The sequence below is a fragment of the Podarcis raffonei genome, chromosome 1 (genome assembly GCF_027172205.1).
Source record: "Podarcis raffonei isolate rPodRaf1 chromosome 1, rPodRaf1.pri, whole genome shotgun sequence".
NCBI classification, from domain to species: domain Eukaryota; kingdom Metazoa; phylum Chordata; class Lepidosauria; order Squamata; family Lacertidae; genus Podarcis; species Podarcis raffonei.
In genome coordinates, this window is record NC_070602.1 from 92,115,581 (window position 1) to 92,127,942 (window position 12,362).

Here is a 12,362-nt window from a genome sequence, read left to right on the forward strand (position 1 = left end):
AATTTCCTGAAACAGAAGGCAAATAGAGAAATCCTATTTTTTCCAAAGGTGTATAGGATCTTTTTACCTCTCATGTTCTCACATTTCTACAGTTATCCTGCACAGTGACTGTTGTAGAATCAAATGTTATATATAATATTAAAAGGCACAGGACTTCAATTCTTCCCAAATAGCGCTTGCTTGGTCTTTATCACAGAATTGTGTCCCTTCAGAATACCAGATTTTTCAGAATTGAGTTGCAAGAAGGTTATTGGAGGGAAATGCATTTCTTCATAATGGACACATAGATGCAAGACATTAAAAAATGCTCTTTTGTGTTTTTAGCACAAGTCTCAGACAGAATTATAGCAAAAGGTTACTTTTTAGTAAATTGTCATGATAAATCATTACGCTGCAGGCAACATCTATCTTCCTTTTTAAGTATTACAGAGCTCTCGGCAGTATGTCCTTTATTTATGCAATCCTTTGAACAGGTGGAACTTTTATACCCTCCTTTGACCAACCCTGAAAAGCAAGTAGGGCTGAGCAAAATCTGTGCCTATATTTCTGCAGCATTTCCCACTTTGTGTTTCCAGCTAGCTGCTGGATTCTCCCCCATTAAAAAGCAATTGTGCAAACTGTTGTGCAACATCACGTGATACCAGGTCATGAGAGTTGTTGACTAGCTATGTCAATTGTCTATGGGAACACACATTGGAATACTTTGCCCATTCAGAGAAGGGCAAAGCTGTCAGACATTAGACTAAGAATGCCTTTAACCAAAATTAACCTGTGAATTACTGGAGAATATATACCAGGCATTAGAAATTTATAATGCTTAAATGTGGATGACAAAAATTGCATGCCTGCACTATCTCATGACATATTTAAATTTGTGAAATAAAATAGCATTAGTTCCAAGTGAAACTTGAGGAGCTGCCCAGGGCACCTGCAATTTTCCACACATATTTTCTATGAAATTTCTAAAAGAATGTTTGCAGGTTAGGTCCTTCAGTACAAGCTATTTCCAAGCATCAGCACAGCAAATAATCCAGGAACTACTTTCAGTGCTTATCAAATCAGTTCAGGAATCTGTCCGGAAAATTATGATATGCTCAAGTATTCATTTCAGGAAAAGCCTCTGGCACAGGAAGAGAGATTATTGAAGAACAACAGCAGGTTTGTGTTGCAAAACCCACTAGGACAAAAAATTTAAAAAAATCACCAGAAGCAACTCAAGAAAGAAACTAATAAGCTGTTGTGTTATGCTGTAAAATTGGGGTTCTTCTGTCCCTTTTTGGAATGGATAGTTTAATCACAATGTCCCTGTTGAAATGTTGTTAGGTTTAAATTTAAAAAATATCTTTACTAAAGATCAAATAAATTTTGCAAGATGTCAAGCTTTACGAAGTTCTTCAGTAGGCATAAAGATCTTGAGCTCCTAGTGTAACATGGTGGCTAAGACTGCTGTATGAATCGAAGGTTTCCCCAGTTAAATCTAATCTTGCCATGGACTCTGCTGGTGGCTTTTGATAAGCTGTCATCTCTTAGTCTGTGACGTGAGGTTGGCAATTTAGTATTTACAGGCAACCCAGGGTATTTACAGGCAACTCTCAGGGTGGCTCAAAACAAGAAAGGTAATGTTTTACAACAATAAAAGCATGTATACAGCATTTGCAGTGCATAAAAACGACTTAAAGCTAAGACATAATAAAAGACCTAGGGAAATAAATAGGCCTTTGCCTGGAACCAAACAACAGCAAGATTCACACCAATGAGCCTCTCTAGGGAGAGTATTCCACAGGCAGGGTGGCATCACTGAAGTTATGCACCTCATAGCCTCCTGCTGCATCACAACCAATGAGGGTGCATATTGAAGAGTCGTCCAAAAAGGGGCTGTTATTGTACAATCAGGGTTCTCTGCCTATGTAGCTACTAAAACAAACTACAGATCACGCCTCAATGCAGAGCCAGATATTTGGTTGCAGCTGTCCCAAATTTAACCAGTGATAGCCACATTGTGCAAATCAAAACAGTCCCATACCTCTCATTAGAATCTAAGTTCCCAAGCTATACTTTTATCGTTCTTTTTCGATGCCAAGTGACATTTTTGGTTTTGCAACTGTAAAAAAAAGTTTTAACTAGCATATGCATGCATGTAACATATTGTTGATTTACAATACCTGCTTTGAATTCATTCTCAAATGTTTTGCCTTACTCTATGTTTTTTGTTATTGTTTTTTGTTTACGTAGTTAAGTAAGTTCCTTATTTCTCTGAAATTAGTGGGGAAAGTAACATTTTGAATGAAGTGAAACTTGATGTTTAACATGCCCAAATGCTTAAAAGAATCCTCCATCATCAATACTACTGTCATTCAGTTCAGTGCCTATGTAGGTGCTAGGAGAAAATATTGTCCTTATGCTAAAGATATGTAGTGTTTTGAGAAAACAATATTTAACTTCCATTTTTAATGACTTTCAATGGGGAAAAATAAATTTGGATCAAAATTTTGCTATATGATAAAACATCAACTAACAACTTTGTGACTTTAAAAGTTTGGGAACTGCTGTTGTACACAGGTTACATTTAAAGCACAGCTGAATCATGTCTTCTCTCAAAGTGCTTAGTGGGTCCCTATAGTGGGCCTGCTATAAGCCTGTGCCATAATACTGGTTCTCTTGCAACATCTGTTGTGTCCTGGACTATAAGAACAATAAGGTGAGGATTGCATTATGTTTTAAGTGCACTGAGAAATCATTTACTAGTGGCTTCTGGTAACCCAGCTTTTTGCAGTACAGGCACACTAATTATTTGACAGCAAGGGCTATACACCAGATTTTGTACTCATTAGAATTTTTCTGTTTTTCCTATGCAGGAATCAAAAACGTCTCATAGTTGCATAAATGAGACAATGGTTCCTTAAAGTACCCCCTCTCCAGAAAATTATAATTAAACTGAGCAAACTAATAAATAAATGAATGCCGAATGAATTTTAGACTGGAAAAAAGAACCATGTTCATCATCTTCATACCTGCTCATACAGCCAGGCTACTGTCTTTCTCCCGAGGCATGGCAGAGACAACATGCAGCCCTAATATCAGGCACAGGTTCAGAGCAGTGTAAGGTTTCCCATTTCCTGATACACTTCAAAAGAATGCTTGTATTGCAAAGATAGCTTTGTTCTGGTTAGCATCAAGTTCTCAACAGCCTACTGATTTAGAGGGAGTTAAAGCTATCAGCCATGCCAGAGAGCACAAACATAGATCAGAATGCCTCTATTTCCAATGTTCAGCTGCGTGTGCCGTTGTTTGTGTAGCCAACAAAACACAACCCACAAGAAAGAAGAAGGTACCGTCAAGCTTCAGGGCACATCAAGGTTTTCAAAAGTACAAAAACCTTTAGGAAAAATAGCTAATAGTGATCTCACTTCGCCAAGTGGTGATGACTGGGAACAGAACACCGATGGATCATTAAAGGAGAAAATAGAAAACTTTGTAGCAGGCTGCACTTGTAAATTCTAAAGAATGGTGCCTTTCACAGGCCCATTCTAAAGCAATATTACACACACACACACACACACACACACACACACACACACACAATTTTCTTCTGCTGATTTAAAGACTCTTTCAAAATGTTTTACCTGGAATATAGTCAGACCCAGTTCTCGCTTCTAGACACTATGGACTAGTGGTCATTTTCTTGGCTTTTTTTTTTTTTGCAGTACTTCCCTTGAAACTACAAGGTTTAAATTTCTCTTTCCTTGGACCGAATGCACGTTGTCTATACAGTAATCTTTTAAAAATCCACTAGAGTTGTAATTTCTATAGGGCATTGGTCTGCTGCCCACTCAAAGCTGGAAGCAAGCAGTCAGATTTTTAAATAATTTTTTTTTGAAATGTCTGCAACCAGTTCTTTTAAAAAGTACCTGTCATTGTGAGGTAGCTGGACCAGTAAAACAGTGGCTAGCTGGCATCCCTACATTCACACCTTCACATTTATTTAATGCTCCTTATTTCTGCTTTTATAAAGCCAAACTTATTACTGGCAACAGTAGTTTAAAGAAGATGATACAGTGGCACCTTGGTTTAAGAACAGCTTAGTTTAGGAACAACTTGGATTAAGAACACTGCAAACCCCGAAGTAGGTGTTTGGTTCGTGAACATGTTCCGCTTCCTGTTGAGTGTTTTCTATTTGTAAACTGAGTCCCCCGCTGCTATGGGAAAGAACACCTTGGTTTAAGAACACTTTGGTTTAAGAATGGACTTCCGAAACAGATTAAGTTTGTAAACCAAGGTACTACTGTACTGGACTTCCATAAGGCAATTTACCATGGTTCTGTCATCTAAAATATCAGCAATAAGTATTTCCCAATATCAAGGAAGCAGACAGGCCATAGCTAAAAACCTTGTGTCTCTTGTGGAGGTCATTTTTGCACTTTCATATGCACTGATCTAATTTGTATGTAACACTAAACTGTGGTTTAGCATTACATGCATGAACCTCAGGGTCATGAGCTTCCCCCTTCCTTATTCTGCACAGTTACAAAGAGCTCAGAAGCATATTATTATTATTTAAATTTCTATACTGCCCTTCATCCTAGGATAACAGGACGGTTTACAATATAGAAACACAAAAATAACGTAGTAACAAATGAAAACAATAACTCCCCCCCCCCAGGGGCCAGGATTTAGGGAGAGACAACATCATGTTCTACATGGAATAACACAAAACATTTCCTTTTATTGTTAGTAAATTCATAGAGAAATTTCTTAAAGAGGAAGCACTACACATCTTGCTTTAAAAAGAAACTATCCATGTTATCAGAAAGATTGTAGGTTTTTGCTTTTTTAAAAAGATACACAGTATTTTGTTTTTCACCTCTACTTCAGTTGCCCTGAATTTATGAGGTCACTTTCTTTAACTTCTGCATTTTTCTTCTCTTTCAAGTTCTGCTTCCATGCAAATTATTTTGTCATATACTGTACACTGGGAAAAATAACAGAGATCTGATTCTGTGGGATTTTTATCAGGTTTTTTAAAATGAGAATATAAGATCTTTACAATATCAACTTTATATCCTGCCTTGGAGTCTCAAAATGTTTGTTCTTTCTGATAACATAAATTCCAGTACGGAAGAGTTCTTTGAAGAAAATCTCCTGTCTAGCCATTTTTGTTTTAGCCCAAGTAGAGTTTAATATTTATATTGTGTGATTAAGCCAAGTATCAGCAACCATCCATCAAAGCATCTGCTCCTTATTTTTCTGATAGAAAACTTTATATAGCTATAGGTACCATAACAGCTACACTTCAGTAAATGCTATCAATCAAATTAAAAACAAACTTGGTCAAATGTGGCAATCCCAAGTCAAAATCCCACCTTAGACATAGTCACACCTGGTCTTTCCATACAGGCAGAGTAAGCAAATAGCATACAGAGAGCAAGTTATGTTTTTTAAAAAATTGTCCACATAAACAGAAATCCAATAGAGCAAGCAAAGATCTGGGCTTGAAGCCTTTGTGCTGATCTGTTACTGCACATCCCATCTGCATTATACCTTTGAAGCATTATTTTTTTTTAATAATAATATTTTATTAAGTTTTAAGAATAAAAAATTCCAGAACAACAAACAGAAAAAAGTAAAAACACAAGAAAAATATAAAAACACAAAAATACAAAGTTACAAAATACAAAAATACAAACATTTAACATAAAAAAGAAAAAGAAGAAAAAAAAGTACACAAAAAACCACAAAAATCCCTCTTTTTTAGTTTCTCATCTTTGATTAACTTATTTTCCTGACTTCCTCACGCCTCCCTTTTTTGTATCCCTTTTAAAAAGTTGGTTCAGCAAATTCATATCCTATTAATTTATCCTTAATTGTTTTTCCTCACATAATATCGCTTCAAATTTTCATCTATTATCAATCCAATCTTACATTTTACCTTGTTGCTAGAACCCCTTCATTTCATTTCAATGTCATCAACATTCAAACATTTTACAATTTTTCTGTAAATAAATTTTAAATTTCCTCCAATCTTCTTCCAACAACTCTTCTCCCTGGTCTCGGATTCTGCCAGTCATTTCCGCCATTTCCATGTAGTCCATTACTTGCATCTGCCATTCTTCCAGAGTGGGTAAGTCTTGTGTCTTCCAATGCTTTGCGATGAGTATTCTTGCTGCTGCTGTAGCGTACATAAAGAAAGGTCTATCCTTCTTTGGCACCAATTGGCCAACTATGCCCAGGAGAAAGGCCTCTGGTTTCTTCAGGAAAGTGTATTTAAATACCTTTTCATTTCATTATAGATGATCTATACATTTGAAGCATTATTAGACCACTTTAAGTAGTCAAAGATATCTAACCTTGCTCAAGAGTTAGCAAGGGCTACCAAACAATGGAGCTAGTGGGGAACCCCCCCCCCATTTTAAGTAATTTCCCCCTCCCATTTTGAGCACTGGATGACACAATGTTTGGTAGGTCCCTCCCCACACAACCATATGAAGAGGCGTTTGTGGGGAATTCAGGAAGCTGCAGAAGGGGGAAGGACGAAAATCCACTGCATGAGTTTGTCTTCTATTTGCACAGCTCTAGATACAACCCAGTGTTTTATGGACTTACTGTTTTAAAATTCTTAGCAGCCCTGAGAAGTTTTACCTGAAGAACAGCAATCATCAAATAAATAATAGTAAATATGGAAAACCCCAGACCTTCATTCAATAAAGTGGAAACAAATTATTTGGAAGACATTCCATTAATGTCAAATGGGACTAATTTCCACATACTTATCAGAGGAGTGAATCCAATAGGCCATTGTACAAGCGAAACAACTTCCGCTCACAAAGCAGAACAGGTTGGGGAACTCCTACAGCTGATGGGGGGGTGTATAGGGGCATATAGAGAGTAGGAAAGGAACTTAGGTTGTGCTGGTGAAAGTCATTGGGCTCCTGCAATGATTTGGTTGGATACAACACAGTTTGAGCTAGTATTTTAGCAGGAAATAACAGCTGCAGCTTGCTTGAAAAGCAAAGTGTTGGTGGAAATTGCCCCCCCCCAAAGTAGAATATATTTTATTCAGACTTTCTGAAACATAATTCTGGAATAGATACTGTTCTTATAGAATAGTATCTAGTCTTCAAGTCTTCAAGTGTAGAAGCACTCTTCGTCTTCAAGTGTAGAAGCATCTGTGGCAAACTGAAACAGGGCACATTTATTAACAGTAGAACCTGCCAAAGTATAGCCCAGGGGAAATGCATGCAACTAGAGCTCTTAGTTGAAATATATACCCCATTCAAGTGGTCCGCAGCCAGTTATTAAAAGGAACTTCTCTGTTGTTGCTGCTGCTGCAATATTGAAAGAGATGTTGTTTTGAACAGCACATACACAGTGTGATTGCAGATGCAAAGGTGTGATTGCAAAACCCACTGAAACAAAAAAATCCAAAATGTAAAATAATGACTCCATCTCTACATATCATGGACAGGTTGTGTAACTTTTATAGGGAATATCATCAGTGGGAAAAGCTGCATTGCTAGTAGTTTCAGACAGGTATTTTAAAACAAATTTAAGTTGGCCTCTGATTAGCCATGAAGTTCACTGGATGACACTGGACCAGTCGCTGTCTGAACCTACATGTTTTCAGTCTACAAAAGCAGAGAATGAAACTTGTATAGTAGTAAATTACCCATGATGACAAACCCTCATATGGCAAAATATGCTGGTACATATATTTTCAAAGAACAGGAATGCAAAGCATAATACTCAGTGATAGGATCAGCTGACAATCACACGTGGGCAAACAGTAGTGTAGTAGTTATCACTCTGGACTCTAGCTAGGAATACCCTATCTGAGCCCACCCTACCTCAAATGCTTATTATAGTGTAGGTGTAGGTAATGCACATTTGTGGATGCCACCTTGAGCTCAATGGAAGAAGGATGGGATACAAACGTAAACATTAAAGTACCATATAGTGAACATCCTACTATTTCACATACTTGTGGGGCTCATTTTGAGCTGCTCATAACAGATTGTAGACAATCATATTATTTTTTACACATATATTTAATTCAAGGAAGAGACACCTTTAGGTCATTTGAGATTGTGCACCAAAGGCTCTTGCCAGGTAAATGATTAATTCAGAATGGCTGTTTTCCAATTTCTCAAGTGCACAACACTGGTGAATAGTACTCCTGCTGAGTACTTTTTTCCTGCTGTGAACATGTCCCTCCATGTTCCTGAGTTCAACTTGGGATACTTTCTTGTCCCCCTTTGCCCCAAGCACCCACCCAGAAAGCTTGCCTTACCTTTCCTTCAAACCTGGCCGTGCTTCCAAGTGGCACCCGGATATTCCTTGGGGGTAAAGTAAATGCCGGTGCTTCTGTTGGAGCAGGAGACTTTAGAGAGGAGTGGTCCAGGGTCAAGGTGGCTTTGGAGATCCTAGTAGTCGTTACCAGTTTCACATCCCCCATGTTAAGAGCTTTAAAAGCAGATGAAAAACAAGGAAGTACAAATGTCAGTTATTACTTCTATAGGGGCACTGTCAAAGCACAGAGAAAATTAAATTAAATACCCAAGTCTTATTTATTTCAGAGGGAGAAGCAAGTAGGATAAAAGCTGAAAACAGGCAATTGTTTCTCAGAACACTGAAGTGTTAAATCTCTTTCATCCAAATCAGTGCAAATTAAACGTGCTCAACTTTTGCAGGATTATGCCCAATAAGAAGACATTAAACCTATAGGAAAATGACACCGTTACTCTGGAAACCCCTTGGCTGCAAGAACAATGAGAATTTTTTAAAAAAGAAACCGAACACATAAAATAATTGATCCCTCCTTGTGTGTGAAAAACTGGAGGAATAACGAAGCTAGACCAACTATGAAATAATAACCACAAGAGCTTAATGGGAAAGGGGTGGAGGGGAATCCAGCAACCTGAAAACTACTTGCATCAGTAATAAATAAATACAATCGTCTAGACGAAAAGTGTGGTTTTAAAGATGGACTGTCTCCATTTATATGGCTTTTCCAGGACAGGACAGACAAGAATTAACTGTACTATAAACAATTTTGCAACAGCAAGCCTCACAATGGGGAAGGGAAATGAACCAAAAGCCTAGAATTATGCCTACAGTGGTTGTGCCTTTTCTTTTCACTGATTATACAAACTGATTTCACAAAATGTGATGGCAAATCATCAGAAAAGGAATTTCAGAAACAACTATGCAGCTGCATTTGGAAAGCTGCAGATTATTTTTTCTCTGTGATTTTTAATGTCTGCTAGGTCAAAGTCATAGTGATCCTATACCAGCCACTGAATCCCCTTATAAATCTCCACACAATCAAATACAGCTTTTGCCTTGCTGTGGCACCACTCATCAACAATATGAATTCTAGACCCCACTGAACCATGCTCTGACTTGCTTTTTATTCTTGTTGCTCTCAGTCTCATTCAGTCACTGCATCTACTTGTTGGTCCCTCAAGTGTCTTGCAGCAGCTATTTCCAAATTTTAGTAATGCAATTCTTAAATCCTGCACTGACTTCAAGGCTCTCTTGCCTTTTGCAAGCAGGGGAATCTAGGCCTACTAGAAGAAAGGCTGCTAAAATATTTTTTGATGAAGATTTTCTCCACAGTAAGAGCAGGAGGAATCTCTTTTAAAAAAGGAAAACAGAGGTTAAAATGTTTAAAACATGCAATACCACACAAATTAAGCTTTTTGGCCACCTGGGTTACTAAGCAGCTGGATATCTACCTGCCAGCAAAGCAGACACACTTTTTATATTCAGGTATGTAATGGCCACTGCCCCAAGTGCCTCTAGCAACTTCTTTCATGATTCTCAGAGTGGATTAACGATCACTCCCTCTTCACAAGGAATCTGGGAACTGTAGCTCTGTGAGGGGGATAGGGGCCACAGCACCATTAACAAACTTCAATTCCCAGAATTCTTTGGTGGAAACCATAACTTTTTAAAAATGGTATCAGTGTTTTAAATATATGTGTGAATGTGGCCTTATCCAGGTGACACCGGGTGTACTGAACGTCAACATCAAGGATGGGGGCCAAATCTAGCCCCCTGAGGCCTCTCTACCTAGCCCTCAGAGCTCTCCCAAGGCTACCACCTCCCTCAAGCCCTGCCTTGTTCCAGTGTGTTTTTGCCTAACTCAAATGTGTCCTTGAACTTTGATAACTCTGCTTGCTTGCTTGCCTGCCTGCCTGCTTGCTTGGAAGTTAGAAGTATTTGTGTGAGAGTATACAGATTAGCTTACTGTACAAATTTAACATTTATGTTCATTGCTTCATCCAATTTTGTCAGTTTTGGCCCTTTGAAGGTTTCCCACAAGGGAATGGGAACCTTGAGCTGAAAAATGTTTTCTACCTCAGTACTGTACAACGTCATTAAAATGGGTAAGAGATGAATTTTTAATGGACAAGACTTATGTAACGATTAAAAGAAAAGGTGGGGGTCTCTGGCATGCTACATGTCCAATACTTTCAGAAATGTATGTGAAACAGCAAGCGACACCTCTGTCCTCATCTGCTGACATTTATAAGGCAATAGCCATGAACACAAAAAATAATCATCAAGAACTTTTAGGCAATTATCAATTTATTAGGGAAAGGACAAAAGCACTAGTTCACAGGGAGGAAAAATGTGGACCTTAAGTCAAGAAATTAATTTCCCTTCTTGTTTTTCCAGTAAAATAAAAGTCTGAGATCACAGTTGGATCCCATTCATGAGACTGTCCCAAGAAAAGTAGACAATCCACTTTGATTTTTTCACACATATAATTGTTTTCAAAAGTCACAGTACAATTACTAAACATTACCTAGTCTATTCTGCCCTGTGCAGTCACAAAACCTAGAGAACCTTGCAGCTGAGCAATCAGAGCCTCTGTTTCCCCCTATCTGAATGTGCACACACACAACTATAGCTCCAATGCTTTTATCCAAGCTATCGCATGCTTTGTCATGAGGAATGCCAGGGGCTCTACAACCACAGGTTGTTAATGCTAAGTTATTACAGAGGTGACACTAGGGTGAGGACAAGCATGCTAAAGGCTGGAATGCCGGAATGGGATAGAATCTGGCTTACAGGAAGGAATGCATAAAGGCACCTGGATTCCATTTTCAAGTTCTCCATGAGTGCTCTGAAATCTAGGTAAAAGATTGCTACCCTCTACCCACCAGCTGCTAACTGAAAAATTCAGTGCATTACCCACACCTGAGAAAGAAAAATATTTTCATCCATAAGCCTAAAGGTAAAGGTAAAGGGACCACTGACCATTAGGTCCAGTTGTAGCCGACTCTGGGGTTGCGGTGCTAATCTCGCTTTATTGGCCAAGGGAGCCGGCATACAGCTTCCAGGTCATGTGGCCAGCATGACTAAGCCACTTCTGGCGAACCAGAGCAGCGCACAGAAACACCGTTTACCTTCCCGCCAGAGCAGTACCTATTTATCTACTTGAACTTCGTGCTTTTGAACTGCTAGTTTCGCAGGAGCAGGGACCGAGCAATGGGAGCTCACCCTGCCGCGGGGATTCAAACTGTCAACCTTCCAATCGGCAAGTCCTAGGCTCTGTGGTTTAACCCACAGCGCCACCCGCATCCCTATCCATAGGCCTACCTGCACCCTATAAGAATAGCACCCTAGGACCTTCAATGGATGAAATATCAGTAATACAGCATATAGGTGTCTTTTAGTGGATAGAAACTCTGGAGTCTTCTGTAATGCATATTCATGTCCATAATTTTAAAGTAAGAGGGTGAGTGGAACTTCACATGAGAAGGCTTATATTCCAGTCTTCCACTCTGCCAAGTCTGTTTTTCTTAAGAAATCATATTCCAAGGTTTAGCCATCCCCAAATATGTAATGCAGTCACTTTCATGACAGCATATCCATCACGGCGGATGTAAAGTGAGATGGAGAATTGCCAAAGGCCTCATGTCTCATATTCCAGTTCCTCTTTTCTTTTTAAGGAATGCTAATCTGTTTTCTTTATTAATTGAAGAGACCCCACAGTTCTATACTATGCTATTATTCCTACTATTCCTATTTTGTAGTCTTAAATCAGGAACAATTACTCCTCACTGGCCAAAATAGATGTTATTTTAATAATGATATAAACAGCAGCTGGGGGAGGGGTTGATTTTCAGAAAGAAAATGGTATGGGGCGGAAGAGTTAGATCTCCTCTGCTATGGCTGCTTTTGGTAAGGGAAAAGGTGTCAGAAATCCCAAATAAGGGATTCAAATGTGCTACAGTGGTACCTCGGGTTACATATGCTTCAGGTTACATACGCTTCAGGTTAAGAACTTTGCTTCAGGATAAGAACAGAAATCGTGTTCCAGTGGCGCGGCAGAAGCAGGAGGCCCCATTAGCTAA

At 38.7% G+C, this 12,362-nt stretch overlaps 1 protein-coding gene across 6 annotated transcripts in view; it reads right to left on the reverse strand.

Annotated features, from left to right (window-relative positions):
* MYLK (myosin light chain kinase) overlaps positions 1–12,362 on the reverse strand; it is a 180,148-nt gene that overhangs the window by 126,802 nt on the left and 40,984 nt on the right. For all 6 annotated transcript variants that reach the window (XM_053404081.1, XM_053404091.1, XM_053404099.1 and 3 more), the window contains one exon: positions 8,285–8,457. In XM_053404081.1, the coding sequence (XP_053260056.1) occupies positions 8,285–8,449 (165 nt within the window). In that variant the 5' untranslated portion in view covers positions 8,450–8,457. Of the gene's footprint in view, positions 1–8,284; positions 8,458–12,362 lie in introns of those variants that run through there.